This window comes from Dipodomys spectabilis, unplaced genomic scaffold, assembly GCF_019054845.1.
Source record: "Dipodomys spectabilis isolate Male_0828 unplaced genomic scaffold, ASM1905484v1 ptg000240l, whole genome shotgun sequence".
Lineage (NCBI taxonomy): Eukaryota > Metazoa > Chordata > Mammalia > Rodentia > Heteromyidae > Dipodomys > Dipodomys spectabilis.
Window position 1 is genome coordinate 4,625,573 of NW_024870917.1, and position 24,041 is coordinate 4,649,613.

The window sequence follows — 24,041 nt, forward strand, 5'->3', positions numbered from 1 at the left end:
GCCCCCCTCCCCGCGGTTGTTTTTCGGGTACATTTTTTTTCAAATTCTGAAGAGAGAGAGAGAAAAAAAAGCGCGCGGTGCCTGCAGTGGAGCGTGCGCGGCCTGCAGAGGCGCCCTCGCCGCCGCCGCCCGCGTCCCCGCCGCCGCCGCCGCCCCCGCCCGGCCCGGCCCGGCCCGGCCTCGAGCCAGCTTCCCGCCCACCTGCCACCTGACGCGCGCCCGGGCCCCTGGCAGCGTGGGGGCCACGCGCGAGCCTCGAGGCTCGGATCGCTCGGCCTGCTTGGCCCAAAGCCTGAACTAACTCAGGGAAAAGGAAACGGGGCGCCCCGAGAACGCCCCGAGAGAGGGCGGGGCGCTCCCGCTCCGGGACAGGGGCCGGGGCCGGGGCCGGGGCAGGGAGCACCCGCGCCCGGAACGTTGCACGCAAAGCCTAGGCGCGTCGCAGGGGGGCACCCGCGAGGGACGGACAGGAAGAGGGCCAGGGGGGAACGCCAGAACCCGGGACCTCAGCGCGGAAACGGCCCGGGGCTGGGCTGCCCTCAGATCCGGGGATGGAGGGAGCCGGAGCCGAGGAGTGAGGAGGCCGGCGGGCCTCGCCGACCCCCCCCCCCCCCCCCAGGAGGCGGCGGCCCGCCGCCAGTGGAGGACCAGGCCACTCAGGAAAGAAAGGGGTCAGGAGGTCGGGCCGAGCTTCACAGGCTCAGCCCCTGAGCCCGGGAGCTGCAGGCGCCGGCCGGCCCGGCCCGGCCTGGTGCACTTGTCCGAAGCTCAACTGGAGTAGGGAAAGTGACCGCGAGCCAGCCACCAGGGCCCGGCCCACACGCCCACAGCCACGTTAGGGCTAGGGGCCAAGACCTTTAGGGGGTCTCAGGGTTTAAGAAGGGCAGGGGGCTTCAGGCGCTCCCAGCTCCTGACCGGCGATTGGCGCCTTAAACGCTTGTAGATCCGAGGTTGGATTGGGGAGGGGTCTCTGGGACGGCGGATTGCCACGCCTGGATTGGGGGATTAAGCGCTTAGAGATCGAAATCAGGTCTTGGGTAGGGGGACTCAGACAATTGGAAAGCCTAGGTGGTTATTTGGGGAGGGGTCTTTGCGCTTTGGAGGAGCGCAAAGCTGCGCCTGTTGGGTTTTGAGGCCTGGGGCCTCGTCGAGAGAGGCATCTGTGAAAGGGGGGACCAGCTAGGCCAGACTAAGAAAGAAAGTGAATACAGCAGGAATCTAAGCGGGGGGGGACCCTAAGAGGGGGGTCACACAGGTTGAGACATGGCCACCAGGCGTTTAACCGACGCTTTCTTGTTGTTGCGGAATAATTCCATCCAAAACCGGCAGCTGTTAGCCGAGCAAGTGAGTAGTCACACCACCTCCAGCCCTCTGCATTCACGTAGCCTTGCCGCGGTGAGTCTCCTGACCCTCGTCGACACACGCACGGTGTGCACTGCGGCTCTGCCTGTCTGTCTGTCTGTCTGTCTCTCTGTTTGAAAAGAAAAGAAGAAAAAAGAAGATAAGAGTAATAAGACAAATAGAGAAGTGCGAGATCCCTTTTCTGGGGTCAAGGGGCAACCCATAAGCCTGGTTGGGGAACACAGTTACCAATCCCCCCACAGCCCCACCCCTGCCTGGCCCTGTCTGCCCACTTCCGAGTGCCTCCTCCTTCTGGCGTCGTCACAGCTCGACGGCCTGCTTCACTTTACATATGTCTTAACACTAGGATTTGGAAGCACGGGGCCTTTCTAGAACCTTCTTTTTGTCTAGTTTTGTTTTAAGCTTCCCTCCCCTCCCAGTAGTGGGCCTCACGTTGGTCCTGATGGCCAGGTGGCAGGATCTCAGACTCAAATCCTCCCAAGTGAACCACTCCCACCTCCAAAGAGGAAGGAGTTGTGTTTGTGTGTGTGTGTATGTGTGTGTGTGTGTGTTTTCACACTCGTTTTTGTTTAATGACTTCAATCCTCTGTGTAGCCATGTTCCCTATGAATAATTGCTTCACTGGTTTTCTTTGGGGCTCAGTGTTTGTGACACTGGAAGGTGCTAGGCCCTTGTTTTCCATTTCCCAGACAGGAAATGAAGCTTTCCCTCCTTTCGAACTTAAAAAAAAAAAACAAAAACAAAAAACCATGATGCGCATGTGAGAATTAAACCTCCAAAATAGCACATGGGTTTTTGATTTTATTGACTAGAACCTTCACACTTATCCAAGCAGTAGAGCTGTGGGCTTTTTGTTTTGTTTTGTTGTTGTTTATTTTTTTCTTTTTAAAAGCAAGGCCCCAGAAAGATTGCTGGGTTTGGCTTGGTTTTGGTGGGGGCAAACTTTTAGAGCCTCAGTTTACTATTCAGTGAGATGTGGGAGCCAATGTCATTAGCTTTGTAATGTCTTTAATTGAAAAGTGAAGTTAGAAAACTGGTAGTAGGGGGCTTCCTGCTGTGGACAGACTGGTTTTAAATGAAAGCTTTGGAGCTCCAGGGAATGGATGGCGACCCTAGGACCTGGTTCTTGGGGATTATGCCTGAGATGTACTGGTTTTGAAATCCCACAATGGTTTCATCTTTTAAGGACCATCATGGCCATTTGATTTTTTTTTTTTCTTTATCGTGTTTCTCTGTGCTAATGGAAAATCGTGCCATGTGTTGTGATCATAGTAGACATGCTCACCGATCGGTTTTTCCTTTTTTTAAGCCACTGTGGAAAATATCTTTGGCCATATTTCTTACAGAAAAGCAATTTAAAGCGGTGAGAGCAGTTTTAGGAATAAAAAGATGTAGTCTCTCCTGGAAGCAAAGAAACTGAGGATGAATGAAGTGTGTTGGGGTTTTTATTTGCATAAGAATTTGAAGAATTTTTACATTTATAAACAGAAGTATTAAATACAGAAACAAATGGAAAGGTGTCTGTTAACACGGAACCGGAACCGGGCAGATTCTAGCGCTAATTTTGAAAAGTGTGCCCTGAAATAAGCCAGGAAATAGAGAGTAGAAACTGAGTGAATAAAATCCTCAGTGAATCTTTAGTTATGTTAAATAAGAACGAGTCGTTCCTTAAATGACTGGATTTTATGCTACCTTTGGGGGGAAAAAAACAGAACTAAAACCCGCGCCAATGCATCTGGGGGCTCAGTTTTAATTAACTGAAAAAGATACTGTTTGGTTTTAAATTTTTAATTGTGTAGGGCTCAGCACCCTCTGAACCTTTGGGTAACCTGAGGGGAAAATTATTTCAGACAGTTTTAAAACCTGGTGGAGACGGGAGGCTTTCAAAAGCACATCTTGAAACTGATTTTTAAGATGGTTTTCTAAAGCAGGCAATTTATACAAAAACATAAGGTATATGAGATGTGAGATAATTAAGTGGATCACTGTAGTTTACAAAGTAGATTTATAAATTTATAAATTATGTATCACTGTAGTTTATAAAGAAGATGTATCAGGAAATGTACAGATCTATTTAGCTCATATATATTTAGTTAATTCACACAGATTCTTGAAAGTAGATTTCTAAATCTGACTAAAACACATATCTAAGATAGAATATTAAAAATATTTTTAAATGTCATACTGTTGAAAACATTACATGCTTATATTAGCCTATGCATTTGAAATCACTTTACTGAAAATAATCAGATGACTGAAAACCCTCGCAGTCAATTCAGACTGCCTAAAAAATAGACTGTACAGTCAAAATAACAAATAGATTCCTAGGTTAGAATTTAAAAATAAAACATTTGTACATTTTAATTGTGAACATTAAAAAATACATTGTATGCTATATATTTCTGAAGTGTTTAGTGGTGGAGCTTAATATCTTTGGTTTATTTAGAAGTGATCACAGAAACTATTTCTGTACACACAGAATCGACGACGGCAAGATATTAACATGAGTGCATGGTTTTTTAACTCTTGGAATTAGCAAAGTACTGTAAATTTTTTTTTTTTGGAAGACATTTAACACATTAAAAAAAAAAAACTATATTGAGTAACATATAATGTTTCTTACTGCTTATTTAGCCCAGAAAATATTTTAAACCTTATTTCTGTCTAGTAAATTTTAAAGTCATGTAGCAAATCACAAGTATATGTCAGATTTTAATATGGACTAGCCATTAGGTGGTATTAGGCAGTTATTAAACTAATTATAATTAAATTTGGTAATTTTATTACAGATGTCTACTGAATTGTTCAGCGTGAAATGCCAAGACAGCTGTTTTGGGTCTTAATACTCCTTAAGAAAAGAGAAAGCAAATGAGACAAAACATAAATAATGTTAATTCTAGTTGGTAAATAGATCTGTACCATTTTACACATTTTTCTATTTTTGTTCATATGTGCAGGGACACTGTCATTTTACACATTTTTCTAGAGGTTTGAAAAATTATAAATAAAAACTTAAATACATTTGACATAGTAAAATAAGACAATTAAAAAGAGACAATTTATAAATATATATTTAAACTTGGGTATTTTGAAAAGAGGTGAACAGACCTAAGAATTTAACTTAAAATTAACAAAATTATTCCTAGAAATTTTAAGTTCCTCATTAGAAGAAAAACAATAGAAATTGATTTTGGTATATTTGTCATTTCATGCAAAATTAAAAATAAATACCTAAATAGAAGATTTTTTTTTTAATTGTAGCTTTGTATTTTCATGTTTTATTTGAGGAGAAGCTGCAGAAATTGATTGTGAATTGCCGTGCCAGGGTGTATGGCTCATGCGTCTCAAGCAAAGCACACCTAAAGGTTTATCTTTTTTTTTAAAAAAAAAAAATTAAGGCTGTATTTTTTTTTTTTTAATACTACTTTGAAGAAAAACTAGATGTTGTTTGGTGGTAGGGTTATTGCAGGTACCCGCATGGATGGGCACAGATTGTGGCGGCACTAGTAAATCCACCCGGGAATTTTAAAACAGCAATTTAAGTATCTGCCGAGGCCAAAGAAACAAGCGAATAGACCTCGCAGCCTGAGGGGACCTAAAGGTCATTTGACCCAGTGGCCCTGTTTGTGACAGCCCTTAGGTTTTCCTTGCTGGACACCGTGTGACCCGAGAGGAGGGATCCTGCAGCGGGCACTCCGTACCTTTTACTACCAAGTCTTTTGTGTGTTGATCCTAGTGGGGTCAATGTCTGCCCTCTGGGGACCTGGTCCCTATTCTGTTCCTGAGGGTCCGTGCAGAGGAAGCCTCTTGCTGTGGCTTGATGACCCAGTTTTTTCTAGGCTCAGCAATCCCGGCTCAGACGCACAGTTAAGTTTCTTCTCTATGAATAATGTCTAATTTTTCTGAATCCTTTTTAAACCTCAACAGCCAGAAGTAAACAAAGCTCTACATATTTGTGATTTTTGTTATATTAATGCTAGCAAAATTAATTGTTAAAAACAGACTGAAGTTTGATTTTAGTCAAACTTGGAGCAGAAGGCACTGCTAATTCCATGGCACTGTTTTGCCCGTGGTTTTGGGAGCCACTACATTTATCCCTGAGGGCAGTGTGACTAAGGAAAGAACATCTGTCTGCTGGTGAGGGAATTTAGGATAAGTTCCAATCGGTGTAGGACTTAATCTTTTTAGACATCTTATGTCTTATTTGTAAATTGAGGATTTTGAGTTTGGTGATGTCTGATGTTTCTTCAAATTCTGTTTTGATATGCACTGACCGGAGTGCCCAGCCTCAGCTTTCATTTGAAAATAAGAAATCCAAGTCAACCACAGTACGGTGCCTTTTAGTCCGGCATTACTGGCAGGAATACTTACCAGTTGCCCCAGTACTGGACAGAAGCAACTTTGCCATCTTCCCGGCCAGGTGCTGGCTTTGTGGCAGTACCCCATTCAAGCAGTTTGATTTCAGGAAGCTGAAGAGGATTTATAAAGTCAAATAATCTTTTTTTTTTTTTTAATTTTTTTAAGTGTGAAGTATTAATGAATGGCAAGCAGAAGTTGAGTTGCTGTTCTGATCCAGTGTGGTACTGATAGATTTGTGTTTCTTTTGATTCTTAGAATGAGTCTAATACAGGGGCTGGAGCACTTTGTTAGTGTTTACTGGCTAATCCATACTCTGCTTTCAAATAATGCATAATCTATATGTGGAAGCTAGAGGTAATTGGTCTTAGATTAGTTTGAAACTAGCACTTTTTTTTTTTTTTAATAAAACCTGTGCTTTAGGGAAAAAAACAATTAAGGATTAACTGTGGTTCCAGGGTTCCTTGTTCAGTCTTGACCACAGTGTATTGAGCTTACTCTGTGCCTGTCACGGGGCCGAACCCTTTCGTAGGTAACTAGATGTATTCCCCACAGTGCCTAATTAAATAAAATTAATTGTTCAAAACAGACTGAGATTTGATTTTAGTCTTTGAGCAAATAGGTGCTCAAAACAGATAAAGAAAGCAGGGAGTGGAAGAATTGGGGTGGGCCTAGGGTCCCCACCTCACGAGTGAGGGGAGACCTGGCGTAGACCAGAACCCTTTGTCCACTCCTGGGCTACACTGTGCTGGCTGTTTTCTAGAACTTGGGCTGCAGATTCTGGAAAGTGGAAGAATTTACTGTTTAAATACTTTTTGGAGTGGGAAAGATCCTTTCTGAATCTTGCTTTACAACCTCCCCATGACAGTTTTAACATACATATCAAAGGTTCTCAGTTCTAGTCCAGGCTGAGTCTGTTGGAAAATCAGGTCTTTAGAATCCAAGTATGAAATCATTGTATGTTTCCCTTTAGATTTATTTGCTTTTCTACTTGTAAAGATTCCATCTGAGCAGGGAGGCTTGCTTGAGAATAAGGGTACTTTGTTGGATAAAAGTGAAGCAAACTTTTATTTTGGCAGTAATGGAAATGAGGTAAATATCACGATAGCACAGACCTGTATTTTCAACTCATTTTGCTCAACTTTTCCAGACTTCCTGAGTAAACACAGATGGGTTTCCACTCATTTTTCAGTTTTATGTAGAAAGTTCTTTAGACTGCAAATTCCACATGCTGCTTGGAGTTAGCTTGGTTGGTTGTATGCCATTGGCAGGTCAAACCCTAGATTTAGACATTGTAAAGATTTAGAAGGTGACGATGTGTAGCAACAGGTTTTAATGTTTGAGTTCAGGTCTTGACTAAATTTCCTGGTAATTTCGTGGCAGATGGGGTTTTGAAAGCTTTTCTTTTTTGGGGGGGATAAAGGAGGGTGTTTTTGGAAAGATGGTCTTCTAAATTTAATTCCTGGTGCTGTGGTGTGGAGGCTGCCTATTACCAACTAATTCCCTGAATTGTTAATGAAATTAGAGTGGCTAAGGGTAGGATGGAAGGAGGCCTGGTCACTGGGAGCTGTCCCCAGCCCAGCCTTCAGCACGCTCTGTAACTTCAGGCAATGCATCCACACATTTTGAATCTCAGTTTTCTTATTTGTAAGAAAAAAGTTTGCTCCTATTCCTGAATCTCATGATTGCAATTTTGCCTCTTATCATCTCATAATTGTAGAAATCAAAAGGTTGGGATGTGTGTGCCAGGCTAATAACCCAACAACACAGGCTTTTTGCCTGTGGATTGTGATGACAGTATTCAGAGATGATGTGCTAGGGAGCCGGTGGGGACGGAACAGGTTCCATGCCTCGCTTGGGGGTTTTGCCTTGCATCTGGCTTCATTGATCGGAGCATTTCTGGAAGTACCTGACTTTTAAAAAATACACACACTTTTCCTTTTTAAAGTAAAAAAGGAACTGAGATAGGAGCTTCATTGATACTATCTTCTTTCCCACTATTTCTCAAAGCCCTGTCACAGCAGCAGTGTGTACAAACTTCATTTCTCCTTTGCGCTCTGGGCACATTGTAGGAGTGAAGAGGGTTTTCTGCTTTTTCTGTAATGCTACCCGAGAGAAGTTTTGCATGAAAAAGTGTTTGATTTCATTTATTGCTATCATTGTGTAATGATATTTTACTCTGATGGACCAGCTTCATTTGCACCATTAATTTTTAGATAAAGTTATGTTTTCTGTTTTCTGAATTTACTGCTAGACATTAAAAAAATCAACACAGTTGATTATTGAAATTCACCACTAATTATTTCCATGATCAATACTGTGGGGGAAAAAAGGCCTAGTTGTGTAGATTATCTGTCATTAGTAACTGTCTGATCAGAAGATAGAATTCTAAGTTGATCTAAGAAAGAATCTTTAGTTTTAAATTGGAACTTACTCTGGTGCCTACCACTCCCTTGCCTTCCCCGCGAAGGTTTCTTTCCTCACTTTTTGTCTTGTCTGGCCTTGCTGGCCTGCTTTAATAACACCTTGTAAACCATGCTTTCTAGATTAATAACAATACATGCCTGGTAAATGATAAGTTCTTTTCTTTTCCCACCTGTGTGTCTCTCAGAGAGATGGCTTTCTCAGCCCTCCATTACCAGGGTTAAAGCTATGTCTGTGGGGTTTAATGTATATATGTTCACTCTAATATCTGAATGTAGCTCTAGACAACTTGGTGGTTGTTTCTTAATTTTGTGGTTTGCCTAGGTGATTTATGTACTAAAATATGCATGGATTCTAAACATTGCATTTTCACTTTTTTCTTCCTAAGGAAATTTAGAATATGATATTTTAACTTTTATTCTAATTTTGTAAGGAAATTTAGAATGTGATGTTTTATATTTGTGAAGCAGATTAGCAGTATATTTTAATGAAGCCAAAGCAAGAATGTTTTGTTTCCATTTTTACAACTATTTATTGTTTCTAGCCTCATTCACAAGAATAATTTCAGTAAATGAAAATCAAAACATAAACTGATAGAGCTTTCTTTCTTCCTTTCTTTCTTTCTTCCTTTCTCTTTCTCTCTTTCTTTCTCTCTTTCTTTCTCTCTTTCTTTCTTTCTTTCTTTCTTTCTTTCTTTCTTTCTGAAAGGAAGCTCAGAGGGGATTTTGTAAATGCCTTGGCTAGTGGATATTTACTTTTATAGTCAATTTGTTTTATAGTCACTTGTTTAACATCTGTTTTCTTACCTGATGGTGCCTTGTCTGTCTGCCCCATGCTTTTCTTCCTGCTCTCCCTACCTGGATGGGCCCGCTGGCAACAACGCGTCTGCAGGAGCTGGATGAGGTACAGTGTTTTGGATATCTTGGTATGTTAGGTAACGTTGGCTTATACAACACCTGTTTTTGCTGACACCTTTGGTCATATGTAAAATGCTAATAGAGCTTATGCATATTTAGCATTTGTTTTGATTATGGTATAATGTGTTTACTGATTTAAAACTTTCACACCATTTGAGTTGATGATTTAGAAAGAGAATTAGAAGCATTATTTACTACTTCTGGGAGGGCCTCAACAAAGTGAGCCACTGCCTGTAGGGTCTGTCCACGGCACCTTAATGTCTTAGCAAGGAGTGGGGCTCAGGTGGAGTAGAGGAGGCAGCTGACTGCTAGAAGCCCCAGGTGGAACTGGACGCAGGGCTCCTCGCCTTCCTTAGGCCTCGTGCCTAGGGTGAAGCAGGCATGCTCTGGGTGATTTTCTGGACATTGGGGCCTGTGTCAGCTCCTGCTAGTAGCATGCTCTTGGCCTTTTCCTTGCTTACTAGATCTGACCTGGGAGGTGGAATGCATATACTTCCTCGGTACTGTATTTTAGCAGCTCTACTAAATGAGTTGAGGGATAGTGAGATTAGACTGTTCTCCTGTTTGTCTCAATAAGGACACTTTTTCTTGAGGGTTTACTTTTTAAAGGGAAGGAGTGGTGTGTGTTAATGTGTACCCTTGTATGGTATGGTGGGATCAGGAGCACTGGTTTCCAGACCAGCCAGATCCTAACAAGTAGGTAAAGATTTAACTCTATAAATTGAACAAGCTTTGACTAGTTGATAATACCAACAAGGCCCACACAACTTAAATCTCCTCACTGCAACCCAGTTAAATAAATAACGGAGCACTTTAGCCCTCTGACAGTGAGTCCTATCTATAAGAGCTTCATAGAGTGACCTCCCTGACACGTGAGGTTCATTACGGGACCCTCTTTTTTGGGGGGGAGGAGTGGTCAAGATTAAAAACAAAAAAGCTCTGACATCAGTACTTCTGTGTGCTTAGAAAAATTCTGATTAGACAGCAGCTTATAAGCCTGGGCGCCCCCCTGTTGTGGGCCTGGGAGAATGGGGTCTGAAGGACATTTTCCATTGCAAAACCTTTTCTTAGGGTGAACATACACTTAACTGTGAGTCGCTAGGAACAGTCTACAAACACATCTTTGGGCAAAAACTCATTGAGCAGGTGCCAGGGCCAGGTCTGGGTGGCAGTTTCCTGCCCCCATTGAGGAACCTCCCTGCCAGCACCCTGCCTGGGCACTGGGCCTGGATACTGGGAGAGCTCTGGCTGACCCACAGTACAGCGAAGGGTCCCTGGAGTGTGGTGGATGGGGACTGATTTGCTGGCGGAACTTTGGCAGCATTTAGGCTCCAAAAGAGCAGGGTCTTTTAAAGCCAGCAGAGACATAGACTCCATGGCACTCTATATGAAGCGGTTTGCAAGTCTGAATCTGTGACCCCAAAAGGTAGTGTTTGTGGGGGGAAGGAGGGATCACCCCACCGCTTCAAAGGAAATAGACCACCACATGATAGTCAGGGGCTGGCAGGTGGTTCAGATTGCTTTTAGCTAGCCGATCCTACCCATGACCCCCCCCCAACGGGGAGCCGCGTGGGGCAGCTGCTGTGGCCTCTCCAGACTTGTAGTTGTCCGTGGCGACGATGGTCCAGACCTGTCCCTGCTCTTCTCATTCTCACGCAGCGTGGTTGAACTTGGCTTAGTTTTTCAGCTGGGGACAAGTGTGTCTACCAAGGCTCTGCTGCTCCTTCATCCCACAGCACACTAAATCAGCCTGCATGTGAAGGCAGGGTTTTCTAAGAGTAGGAAGACTGTACGTTGGGAACAGCAAGATTTATATGAGAGTCAGAGAAAGAGTGTTTGTGTACATGTTCCATAGATCAAGAATTTGCCCATACTGTCTGGCACTCTTTAAGAGGACAAATATCCTCATCAAACATGGATTAAGGGCAAAAGATAACCAGCATGAAAGCCTGTCAGAGGGCTGCTCTGAGCATTGCCAGAAGTTTCTATGTTCCCATGGGAACATGACTGTGGGTGAGGGCGGTACACCCAGAGTTCCTGGAAGACAACCACAAATCAAGGAGATAAGAATTCTTAAATCCTCTATTCTCAAAAGTTTAGCTTTTCTGACATTTTCTTCTTTTAAAAATGTGAATAGACTTTTTATTTCAGAAGTACAGGCTTACTCAGAAGAGCTTTAACAACTTCTGCCATATTTTTGGAAGAGGGTAACCTAAAGTTAAGGTAGAAGAAAGGAAGAAAAGAAATGTGGCAGGCGTGGTCTGTGGAGTAGAAGGCATGTTTAAAGTACATGCGGCTGGATGGTCAGCAAGCAGGGATACTCGGCTTACGTGGGCAGTGCTGTTTGGAGAGTGAAATGAGGTTATTTTGCATACACGGTATTTTCATGTCCATATTTGTTCGCATTTCACATGGGTGACATTGGCCTCTAGTTTTTCCTCTCCTTCCCTGCCTTCGTCCCTCCCTCCGCAACACACTTTTCCTTTTGGAGGAGTACCCTGTGTGCACCCTCTTCATGCAGCCACATTTTGTCATGATGCACTACTGACCTATTGTTTTAGACCATATTTTTCAGGGACAAGTGACTAGTCCCAAAGCATCGGCTGTTCTTTCTCTGTCACCAGCTGATGCTGGGCGTGGGAAAGCCAGTGGCCGGCTGATGGGTGGCACAGGCCCTTCTGGAGAGAGGTCTCCTTTTCAGGCTGCCTTAGGACCCTGAAGAGCGTATATTCTCTGTTTCTGGTTTACATCTGAGTTTTGGGAAACATATCTATAAAATAGAGAATAAAATTGAAGAACTGAGCCCATTTCAGCTAGCTCTTGTCTTGCTTCAGACGAGGTGGGCTAGTGATGGCACAGGTAAACTTAGCTCATCCTTCTGTGTCTTTTTAAGTGTGTTTGTCAAGAGAACAGTACAGTTCTGTCATGAGTTGGGAAACTAAGTGCAGTGATGGCTGTTGAAGTCGTGTGGCATGGTGGGAGGTGGCAGCTGAGGTGCTACAGCTGGTGCCGTGGAATTGAGGCCCTTCGCTGATCTTAGGCTTTGCTTTGCACGAAGGGCTGGAGCTGCAAGATCCAGTTGTCTAGTCAGCGGTGACTGTCTGGGACCTGCCAAATTGTTGACAGGGGCTGAGTGGCAGGTGGTTTGTTCCCAGCCTTCATCAGTGTGCAATGCAGAGTTGTGTGTGCCTTGGAGGTCCTGCCCCTGGGCTCCTTCTTACCATCGCAGGTCAGCCAGAGTGGCTGAGGTGCCAGGCGCCTGTGGCTCACGCCTGTAATCCTAGCTACTCAGGAGGCTGAGATATGAGGATCATGGTTCAAAGCCAGCCTGGGCAGGAAAGGCCGTGAGACTCTTATCTCCAATGAACCACCAGAAAACCAGAAGTGGTGCTGTGGCTCAAGTGATAGAGCGCTCACCTTGAGCTGAAGAGCTGAGGGACAGTGTCCAGGCCCAGAGTTCAAGCCCCACAACTGACCCCCCCCCAAAAAAAAAAAAAGTGTCTGAGGTGTACTGATGGAGGGTACTGGTGATGTGTATTGGTGGCGTGTACTGGTAGTGTGTACTGATGGCATATACTGGTGGCGTGCACTGGTGGCATTGTACTGGTGGTGTGTACTGGTGGTATATACTGATAGAGTCTCCTACAGTTCCTGTGCAGTTGATGGGGGATAAACCAAAGGTCTGGATTTCCTTCTGTTTCAATCTGTTATGTTGTCCTAATTCATTTTCTTAACAAATTGCAGTTATGTTTATGTGTCTGTGAGGGGCAACTTTAGGGCGGAAAGGGCTCTTGGAGTCAGCTGGCTCAGGCTTTATTTTGTCACATAGTAGCTTGATGGCCTTGGGCAAACTACTTAACATTTCTGTCTCAATTTCCAAGTTTATAGTGTGAGTAATAATTCTTAGCTTGCCTGATTTTTGTAAGGATTGAAATAATGAAATGAATGTACCATTTCTCTTAGTGAACGCTTGAAAACAAACAGCATATGATAGAGAGGTTCCACTTCAAGAGCTCTTCGGGTCAGGGAGACAGGCCACGAGGTGAAGGGTGGGAATGGCGCCACTTGCAGTGGCAGCGCGTGTGCAGGTGGCGCGGAGCACAGTCTCCCGGCACACTCATGCCATGCCAGGGGCTAGTCCTAGTCCCTTCTGTGATTGTGCAAGGTTTCTGAGAGGATGAGGACTCTGGAGCAGCTGGCCACAGAACCAGTGGGGAGGGGAAGCAAGCAGTTGGCTCTGAGGAATTGAGTATGAGCCTTGGGTCCAAGATGATAGGGTCTGCCCCTTGAAGAGCTCTCCTCATCTGCGTTGCTCCTTGTGCGCTGCTTCCCTGCTTCAGTTACACACTTGAAAATTTTGTCTTGTTCTTTATCATTTGGTAAGCAAATAAATATCAAGAGCACAGAAAAACAAATTTAAATTTCAAACAAGAGGAAAGAAAAGGAATACAAATTCCTCATCCAGTTCTACAGTGTTTAGACAATTTACAGAGTATTATCTATAAAGATGTTTTATAGACTATTTCCCATTATGTTCTGGTTATCATTTGGATCTTTTGAAGCTGTCACGTAGAAATTCTGAGATCGTGAGGGCACCTCAAGATCCTTTCACATCTGTTTATTGCCTTCAGGGGAACAAAAAGCCAAACCTGAAATTTCCCTTCCAGTCTTAAAGGCTTACTAAGGCACCATATTATAGGTTTAAAAAGCAAGACTATGAACACCATTTCAAAAGGAGAACTGTTGTCTGTGTGTATTGAACAGCAGAGAGAAGCCGGTGTGGTGGGGATTGCCGCGTCCTGTCAGGACACCAGTGCTCACCTCTCGACCATCCTTCCACACACTTGAGCAGTGTTTATGATCCTGTATGAAGATAACTGCATCGGAACGATTCCCAAAATAAGCTTAGGAGATGGAAATTCACTGATAGAGCTTTGTGTTGGCTCAACTCACAGCCTAATCATTTGTAGTATCTGACCACATTAATGACCAAGGTCCCTTCTGTGTTCTATCATAGTCTAGTACTGAGAGTTTTTCTTTTGAGGATCTCTCATTGATTTTTCTCATTGTATTTCTGTAGCCAGATTAAGTCAAATTCATGTTCACAAGAATAGCCAAAGAAATTAAGAACTGGTGACTGAAAAGCTAGGAAAACAATTTCAAATCAAACAATACAGGCTAGTGCCTTTACTCCTACATTTCTTTGTTTTTAGGAAGGAAGAGTACCCGTATCTAAACTGTGTCCATGTCTTTCCCTACAGCTTGCTGATGACCGAATGGCCCTGGTATCAGGCCTCAGCTTAGACCCAGAAGCAGCAATCGGTGTGACAAAATGCTCCCCACCCAAGTGGGTGGATGGAGTGGATGAGGTGGGTCAAGGGCTAATGTTACTAAGCTGGAATAACAGTGTATTTTAAGATGTCTGCCATTGAAGCTAACTTGGCTGTGCTTGTCCCAAGCTATATGGGGGCTTTGGTCCATCCATTTTACATTAAACAGGGAAAGCTTTTGTGCGTGCGTGTGTGACGGGGTGCTGAATGACTGGGTTGAGTTTTATCCTTGGTAGCCACTACCTGAGTCATAGAAATGTAAACCCTGTACAACCTCGAAGAGTTTGTCCTGGTAATTGGAATCACAGTTGTTCATCTGGGTGAGCCGGCAGGTTACCTGTGTATTCTGAGTGTAGCTAATTGTCTCTTGGAGGCCGACTGAAACATGCCAGGCGTGAGTGGAGTTGTGGTGACTTCATTTGTCTAGATACAATATGATGTCGGGCGAATTAAGCAGAAGATGAAGGAGCTAGCCAGTTTGCACGACAAGCATTTGAACAGACCCACCCTGGATGACAGCAGCGCCGAGGAGCGCGCCATCGAGATAGCCACGCAGGAGATCACGCAGGTGAGGGTGCGGCCCGCAGCAGCCACGCAGGAGATCACGCAGGTGAGGGTGCAGGCGGAGCCCCCGGCGCGGCAGCTCGGCCCGGCCCGCAGCTCGGGCGCGCGCCTGACGCCTTTCTCAGAGGGGTGGGGAATCGCTCGTCCAGTTATTGACGGATGCTACTAACAGATTAGAATGAAGTTCAGAATAGGGATGCATTTATTCAGCCGGTTTTAACCGTAGCTTCCATCATACGTAGTGCCGACAGTTACAGTGCTCATAACTGAAAAGCAGCCTAGTGTCGTAGGAGGTTTTCTTGCTCATAACCCTGCGGTTAGCGGTTAGGCTGCGTGCGTCTCCTGGGTTCTCATAACCAGGCGCAAGCTGGGTGTCCCATCTGAGCAGTGGGAGCGGCAGCGGGGAGGAGGGACCCCTGGGGAGGAGAGCTGGGGGGGGGGGGCCCGCTGGGGTCTGCCCTGCCTGCCCCGTCCTCCTCAGCTCTTCACAGGTGCCAGTGCACTGTGTGGGCCACGCCCCTGCCCCGCCCCCTCAGCTCTTCCATAGATGCAGGTGCACTGTGTGGGCCACGCCCTTGCCCCGCCCCCTCAGCTCTTCCACAGGTGCCAGTGCACTGTGGGCCCCGCCCCTGCCCTGCCCCCTCAGCTCTTCCATAGGTGCAGGTGCACTGTGTGGGCCACGCCCTTGCCCCGCCCCCTCAGCTCTTCCACAGGTGCCAGTGCACTGTGTGGGCCCCGCCCCTGCCCCGCCCCCTCAACTCTTCCATAGGTGCAGGTGCACTGTGTGGGCCCCGCCCCTGCCCCGCCCCCTCAGCTCTTCCACAGGTGCCAGTGCACTGTGGGCCACGCCCCTGCCCCGCCCCCGCCCTGAGCCCGCCCTTCTCTCAGCTCTTCCACAGGTGCCAGCGCGCGGTGCGGGCGCTGCCCAGCCGGGCCCGCCGGGCCCGCACGGAACAGGAGGAGCGGCTGCTGCGCAACGTGGTGGCCTCGCTGGCGCAGGCGCTGCAGGAGCTCTCCACCGGCTTTCGGCACGCGCAGTCGGGCTACCTGAAACGTGAGTGGAGACCCCACCTCGCCCAGGAGGCCGGGCCCCATTCCGAGTAGCCCTCCGCGGGGTACCCAGCCGGGCCCAGCCCGTGGAAGCCCCCAGCGCGTTTAGCACACGCAGTGGCTTCCAGACGTCACCAGCCAGGTATGGGCGCCGGGGCGCCGCGGCCGTCCAGGGCAGAACCTCCCCTCTGACTGGGGTCGCCTGTGGTCGCGTAGCCGATGCTCCCCAACCCCAGGCTCCCCTGACGACTGCTGCGTTCGCGTTTTAATTTTATGATTTAAACTTCGACTGGGGCCCTGTGGAGTCTTGCCAGAGATGCTCCTAGAGAGAAACACGGGTTTTTTCCTCTTTTTGGACATGTTTTGTAACTGTCGCAGAGATTCTCAGATGGTTGTGTCATTTTGTCTCGGCATCAAGTGAATTGTACAGTTAGTGTGACTTGGTCTTGAGTAACTCGCAGGCTCGCATAGTGCTGCATGTCTAGCCGCGTTCCTCTCTCCTTCCCCGGAGATGAGGTCTCTAAACTGCTCGGGAGACCTCCACTTTGACTGTTGAGTTTTACTCTAGATCTTCCCTTTTTAATGGTGGAACAGTAACCAGGATGGTCTCCATACTGGAGTAAAGTGGATTCCTATCTATGATAGGCATGAAGAACCGAGAGGAAAGAGCGCAGCATTTTTTTGATACATCAGTACCACTAATGGATGATGGAGGCGATAATACTCTGTACGACCGGGTATGTGAAGGGCTGCGAACGCGGCTGCTGTCGGTGTATTCGCACTCCGTTCTGCTTCCCTCTCCCCAGACCTCGACTCCTGCGGAGCACACTGCTGCCTGTCCAGCCAGTAGTCTTTGCGACAGGCAGAGGGCAGCCATACTGTTTCTTCTTTTCCAAAGCCACAGAGAGGCCTTGGGGAAGCAGGGCCTGTCCCACTTTGGTGGGAAGAACCCCGAGGAGCGCAGAGCCATCCCTGAACCCTTGCATGGCTTCAGACAAGGGCTAAGCTCAGCACCCTTGCTTGGGCTGCGGTGCTGCACAAACCACTGCTTTGGGAAATTGGGGCCTTTCCTGTCAGGAAAAATATGTGCTTATTACCATCCGCGTTTCAGAAGCCCCGTTCTCCAAATGGCCTCCAGTGGCCTGAGCGTCCTGACAGTGCTCTGCACTACTGTCTTGCCAGGGCTTCACAGAGGACCAGCTGGTACTGGTGGAACAGAACACTCTGATGGTGGAGGAGCGGGAGCGGGAGATCCGCCAGATCGTGCAGTCCATTTCTGACCTGAATGAGATCTTTAGGGACTTAGGAGCCATGATTGTAGAGCAGGTACGCAGGGGGTCCTCCGAGTCCAAGGTTCTTTGATCTTGTAGTCCTCATGAGTGTATGTTTGTGTCTGTACAGATGCAGACACGTGTATGTGTGTGTGTGTTCAGATCATCTACTTAGGTTATTAACATTTCCCATAAAATATGAATAAGCCTTTTCTCAAGATTAAAAAAAGAGAAGAGGGTCTGAGCATCTCTGTCCTGCCTCGAAGAGCTTGTGTGAACACTCTGGAGGCCTGGCTGATTTTCACCAACCCCAGCACTGAGTCTGGCCATACTGAAGATCTCCTTTCTCATTTTGGCAGCTTATTGTGTAATGGCAATTGAAACTACTAGCTTTCTAGTAGAATTAAATTGTTATCCACTGTTAGAATCTGATTAGAGCATGTTATTTTCTTGCCTGAGGGGCTTGGGACCTGGTCTCCTTGAAACCAGCTGCAGGATGGAGTGTTGGTTGTGAGCTCCAATGAACTCTGCCTCTCCTAGGCTGCCATGTTTCACTGAGAGCCTGTCCTCCCTGAAGCCCAGTGCTTCCATCTTCCCACTGGAACTAGGAAATTAAACAATTGGACATTTCTTCACAAGACCCCAGCCTTTTCATTTTAGATGGATTGGATGTCCCCGGGCTCTCTCCCTACCCATGGAGCACCATGCTTCCATTGGCAGCCTTAATAGTTTGCGGACCTGATCATCGTTTTCCTCTTCCAAGTATTTAAGCAGGGAGTGGGCACTGATGCTGGCCCTTTGCTGCACACAACCTGTTTCCACTGAACCATGTATTTTTTTTTCTTTTCTTTTTTTTTTGTTGGTCATGGGGCTTGAACTCTGGGCCTGGGCGCTGTCCCTCAGCTCTTCAGCTCAAGGCTAGATAGCTCTCTCTATCACTTGAGCCACAGCGCCACTTCCAGTTTTCTGAGTGGTTTATTGGAGATAAAAGTCTCACGGACTTTCCTGCCTGGGCTGGCTTTGAGCCAAGCAATCCTCAGATCTCAGCCTCCTGAAGAGCTAGGATTACAGGTGTGAGCCACCGGCGCCCTGCTGAACCACGTATTTTTTTAAGCCCCAGTAGGTTTGAATAGAGCAGATCCCATAGAGGGTAAGTCCAAAAATGAAAGCTCAGTTTGCCAGTGTTGGCCTCTCCCGGGCTCTGCATCCCTGCAGGGCACAGTGTTCGGGTCAGCCGGAGGAGGGTGAGGCCGGCACCCATGCTCCCCAGCACAGGTGTTGATCATCTGTAACTCTTGTTTGTCGCTCAGGGTACAGTCCTTGATCGAATCGACTATAACGTTGAACAGTCCTGTGTTAAAACTGAAGATGGCTTGAAACAGCTTCACAAGGTAACGGCGTCTGTCCGCGGTTGAGAATGTTAGAAACAGGTATCAAATCACAAGAATTCCGAGGGTTCTCTTCATACTTGTCTTAGCACTGGAGCCGACTCAGCTCTCTATGCAGCATTCGTTGCAGTCGGGGTATAGCCAGTGAGGTGTAGCTCGATGCCCATGTGCTGTGGGTCACCCTCTATGCCTTCTTCATTCTTTTTGTCTCTTCTTATTGGGGGTCAGTTGGAGTTTAGAAGAAACATGAATTGCTGACTCGGGTCCTTCCTGAGGAGGAGCCTTCTAGATTTCTCTCTAACTGCAGATCTGCCTCACCTCCAGAGCAAAGGTCTGTAGGTGCTCTCTTGTATGAATGAAGTGAGTGATGTGGCTCCGGTTCTCTCCTGAGCAGCATTCTCTCTCTCTGGTTTTTGAAGTCAGTGGTAGTGTTCTTTCTCATGTTAATCAACTGAGTAGTGTTCTCTTGTTAATGAAGTTAGTAGTAGTTATGACACTGTGTGTTAATGGTGTGAGTAGTTTAGTGTTCTCTCATTAATGAAGTGAGTGGTAGTGTTACAGAAGAGATCATAAGTGTTCTTTCTAGGGTTAATGAAGTTAGTGGTAGTTCCTGCTTTCTCTCATGTTAATTAGTGAGTGGTAGTATTGCCTTGTTAATATAGATTCCTGGTCCGTGTTTTCAATTCTATTGGTGAATTGAGTGGTAGTTAGCCATCTCTAGTGTTAATGAGGTAAGTAGTGGTTAGTGCTATCCCTTGTTGTAATGGGGTTCCCATTTCAAGGTGCTTTCTATTTCTGATTTTTTTTTTAAAATCATCTTTGAAATGTTGTAATTGGGAGAAACATTCATAAACTTACAAGTTTATTGTATTGGGTACAATATTGGGTACATATTTCCTTCAAGACAATGTAATGATTCTTCATAGATAAACTGACTACTTCCCTGTGTGGTTGATTCCCATTGTATTTCTAGGGTTCTAATGAGCATTTCCCCAGTTCACTAAGGTGTCTGAAACTAGCTGTGTTCTTAGCAGAGATTGTGCCAGGTAATAGTGTCAGGGTTAGTGTCCAGCCTGGCAGGTCTGAGCAGAAATCCTTGGTTGTCTTCCCTGTGCAGCTCCTGCAGTGGGAACAAGCCCCGCTCTTATGGGGAAGTCTTGCTTAATGTGCAGAGACAGCTTGAGTACTTAGATTAACTTGATTGCCAAGCCCTGGGTACCAACAGTGTTAACTAACTTGCGTGTCTCACTTTGCAATAACCAGATTTGATATATAGCTGAGTTATGCATTGGTTTGTAGGTTCTTAAATAAAACCTAGTGAAATATGTTTTGCATGAAACACAGACAAATGAGAAGGCTTCTGCAGAAGTGAACAAATGTAGTGGGAACTAGAAGTTCTGCTTTAGTTTTTACACCGTGAATCATTTTGAGCCAGTTTCAGGGTGCTGCTTGCTGTTGGTCCATGGTGCCCAGAGCTCCTCCTGCAGAAGGGAACTGCACCCTGGGGCAGACCACTCCTCTGAGGGGGACTGAGAGGTACTCCCTGAATGTTCCTCATTGTGGTGCTCCCGCTGCTGCCTACTCCCCTGTAAAGCGGGGCCTCCCGCTCTGGGCTGGTGGGCATAGAGATGAAGCCGAGTCACCAGTCAGAAGGCTGGTGGGTCAGAGGACAGGCGAGGCTGATGTTCCCAGCAGGCGTCCTCCTCCGGAACCCCCAGAAGCTCTGCTGTCCTCCTTCAAGCGGTGCACACTCGTTCCCAGGCACAGGGCTCTTCCTGAGAAGCCTGGGTGGGGAGAGCAGGTGCCCCTGGGTCTTTGGCATCTCTTCGCTTTGTCCCAGCAGTGAGGCCAGCATGCCGCTGGTGGAGCCCTGCGCGGTGCCGATGGTTCACTCTGAGGGAGGCTTGGTGTTTTGGTAGTGTGGCCTGGCCCCAGCAGAGACGCCAGTCCCTGCAGAAGGCCAGTGCCTCGTGCTGGACACCGGAGGTGGCGTGGGGTTCTCGGAAAGTGACTGCGTTTTCTCCTCTTTCTGTAGGCAGAGCAGTACCAAAAGAAGAACCGGAAGATGCTTGTGATTTTAATATTGTTTGTCATCATCATTGTCCTCATTGTTGTCCTGGTCGGCGTGAAGTCTCGCTAGTGGCGCTGGGCTCTTGTGCAGGCGGCGTGGACTCCCCGGGTGTGGGGGCTTGGCGGTCTCACCCTCAGCGCTGCTGGCAGGGTGCACCCAGCCAGGGCCGGGCCGGGCCGGGCCAAGACGGGTCCCACCTTCCTAAGGATGCCTCCTGACGCGCAGGCGCGGGCCTATGTTTCCATCAGTGTCGAGTTAAGGACGGTGATACTGCTGCAGAAGAGATATTGATCGGTTCTGTGATCACTTATATATATATATATATATATATATATATATTTTTTTTTTTTTTTTTTCTTTAGAAAATGAAATGAGTTTAAAGTTTACAGGCGCTGCTGCTGAGGCTGCTTGGGGTTATTTGTGTATATGCTATTTTTTTTTAAGCAGTCTTGTCTGAGCAGCATGTCAAAACAATTTTTGGGGAAAATTTTTTTAAGCCATTTGGTTTTTAAGAAGTTTGGTACCAAAAATGTATGCATAGAGGCAAAAATGCCTCTTCAAATCTTCCTCTTCTATTTTTTTTGTTGTTGTTGAAAACAAACCTAGAAGTCCTTTAAGAAACATACAATTCATTCCCTGATAACTTAATTTAGCTTTTCCATTGCTGTTAATGATCAGAGTAACAAAGTGTGAGAAATAAGAAACCATCATTGATGTTAATTAACACATTTAGATAGTCCAGTTAAAACAGCTTCATAAGTTTAAATTAATTGTAAATAGAGTGTTCCTCATTTAAAATTTTTGCACTGCATTTTCTACTGTAAACCAAAAGGAGTTGTTACTAAGCAAAACCACCTAAATTTACAAGTTGGTGATTTGAGCCAGACTCACACTGAAAGGAGGCCTGCTGATGTCCTGGCCCGCCTGTGTCCCAGCACTGCCAGACCCAGGCGGGTGCTCTGCCCCACACACAGCCTCCATCCTTACCACGTGCTAGCTACATAAGGACCCATTCACACCAGTCTCCATTTAATGAACTGTGAATTTATACCGAGGCCACTTTGAGGGGGTCATCCATCTAAAATCTCAAATTATTAACCAAACAGCACTCCATTTCAGAGTACTCGTGCTTTCATTTATTGGCTCTTCCGTTATCAGTTAGTAATGCCCAGAATGCAGGCTTGTCCCGAGGGCTGGAAAAGCCCTTGCTGGTGTGAGCCTGGGTCAGATCCCCAAGTGGGGCGTGGCCTTATACCTCCCCATCACCCCCGTGGTGCTTGAGGCCCCTTCAGTAACTGGAGCGAGGCGGACTGTGGTACAGCCTTGAAAACGCAGCTAGCCCTGTGCGGATGGACACGGTACAGTGTTAGTGGTCTTCTGTGTACATTTTGATGAGTGTATTGTTTGTATCTTCAAGGTGCGGAAGGAGCGCGGCCGCCCTATTAAGCATGTCATGTTTTCTTTGGCCCAGCTGCACACAATGCCTCTCCAGAGCCGACTGCTGTGGCTTCCAGAATTCACACTAAAATCTGGAGACAAGTCCCCCAGGCAGGCCCGCCCCTGTGGTCCCTGCCCCGTGGTTTCAGTAGCCTCGGGGCCTGGTCACAGGCAAGGGAGGCTGGGTTGGTGCCTTCCCCCGGGTGCCTAGAGTCATGTGGCTCTGGGGCCCTTCAGAGCCAGCGCTGACTTGAATGCAGTGGTCGGGTGGTGGCCGTTGGGTCAGCTGCTACCAAGAGTGGACCTGGTCATACGAGGGGCCGCCTCGAGATTCACAGGCCATTCAGGGTTATGGCTAAACCCTTGGAAAATGTTGAGTCTTACTCACCCTGGACGAACAGTGGCCGTCGGAGAGAAGTCAGGGTCACCGTCGGTTTGTGTCTATTCCCCCACCTCACCACAGTCCCCTGCTGCGCTTGATCTGACGTTGTCTCCGGCCCTCTGTGGAGACGGCGAACCTTCCCGTCTCCATCACTGTAGTGCTGGCCAGCTGATGGGACCCGCAGTCTGGCCCAGGGCCCGGCACGGACTGGTTGGGTTCCTCAAACTACTGCGTTTGTCTTTAGAGCCTGTCCTTGGACAAGAGGCAGTGGCATTTGAGGATGGCAGGGAAGACGGCACTCCTTGCTTGGCACCTCAGGAAGAGAAGGAGGGCCATCCTCAGACTCCTGAGCCAATCTCACGTGCACCTGGGCAGTGTCCTCAGAGAAGAGACCTCGCTTTGGGGGCTCACTGCTGGCACCCTGGGGCCCAGCCCTGGACACAAACTGGCCTGGAGTGACTCCTGTCTAGTGGAGCAGGGGAGAGAAATGGCGGCATATATTCCAGGCTCCCAGCTCCCGGTTGCTGTCTGTCTGTCTGTCTGTCTTTCTGTTCATCTTGGGGGGTGGGGAGTACTGGCTGGGCCGGGCTGTGTGAAGCAGTGTGTCTCTAATTTAACGGATGTACCGCTTTCTCCGCTAATTGAGAGAGCATTATTTATTTGTTTTGACACAAGTGCTTGCAGTGTTTTATCTCAGCTAATGGCTTCTTAAAGGTAATAAAACCCTTCAACCTAATTGGTCAGGTTAGACTTTTTTTCCTCTTGTATGCTTAAATAAAGCAATTAGTGAAGAGCTTCTATCCAAAATGACTTTCTTTCTTTTTTTTTGTTCCTTTTTAAAAAACTAATTTACTGTTACTGGAAACTTTTTGTACAATAAAGCAGGCGTTCAGATGACAGAACATCCTGGGATCCTAGTATTCATTCTAATGATGGATTTGTGTTTTCTTCCAATTCATTTGGGTTGGGGAGGGCCTGGGCAGGTCTGGACTCCGTGGGGTCTTTTTGTTTCATTCCGTGTCTGAAGGCTGACCCCTCTAGTCGTACTGTGGAGGGACAGTTCTGTTTGCTATCTACCTTCCAAATAGGGAGATTGCTTCAAAGACGGACAGTTCTCTTTCTTGATGATGACACAGGCTGCGTGTACATCCTGGGAAGCATTTAGTAATGCTCACAAGTCATTCTAGCCACTGGCCTCGGCCATGCCCTCCTCAGTGCCTTTGATGTCTTCAGTCCTGCCATCCAGCTCTGTCAGCCCGCTCAGGCCAAGGAAGCTCTCCTTCCTTAGTCATGAGCACTGACCCTCCCCCCCCACACACACACCTGTGGGGAGATAGGGTCATCCATGTGGTTTTTGTCTCTGTAGTTATACATCAGAGTCAGAGGAGAGGGACCAGCTGTGTGTGGAGTCCTGAGATATTGACAGGACTAGCAGCGGGGGCTTCGAGAGGGGCTCCCTCCTATTCCCCTCCTGGCATCTTTCACTAGA

At 46.9% G+C, this 24,041-nt stretch overlaps 1 protein-coding gene across 5 annotated transcripts; it reads left to right on the forward strand.

The window, feature by feature from the left end:
• The first annotated feature begins 633 nt into the window (after positions 1–633).
• Stx16 (syntaxin 16) lies at positions 634–23,454 on the forward strand. Of its 5 annotated transcripts, none has more exons than XM_042699243.1 (9): positions 634–1,395; positions 9,034–9,045; positions 14,321–14,428; positions 14,817–14,957; positions 15,842–16,007; positions 16,649–16,740; positions 17,186–17,329; positions 18,585–18,665; positions 20,698–23,454. In XM_042699243.1, exons 1-9 carry the CDS (start codon positions 1,264–1,266, stop codon positions 20,800–20,802), a joined length of 981 nt encoding a protein of 326 aa, XP_042555177.1. In that variant the 5' UTR covers positions 634–1,263; the 3' UTR covers positions 20,803–23,454. The 5 variants fall into 5 exon arrangements, with proteins under 5 accessions (XP_042555177.1, XP_042555179.1, XP_042555178.1 ...); XM_042699245.1 differs by having other exon boundaries at positions 634–1,344; XM_042699244.1 differs by lacking the exon at positions 9,034–9,045.
• The last annotated feature ends 587 nt before the right edge of the window (positions 23,455–24,041 follow it).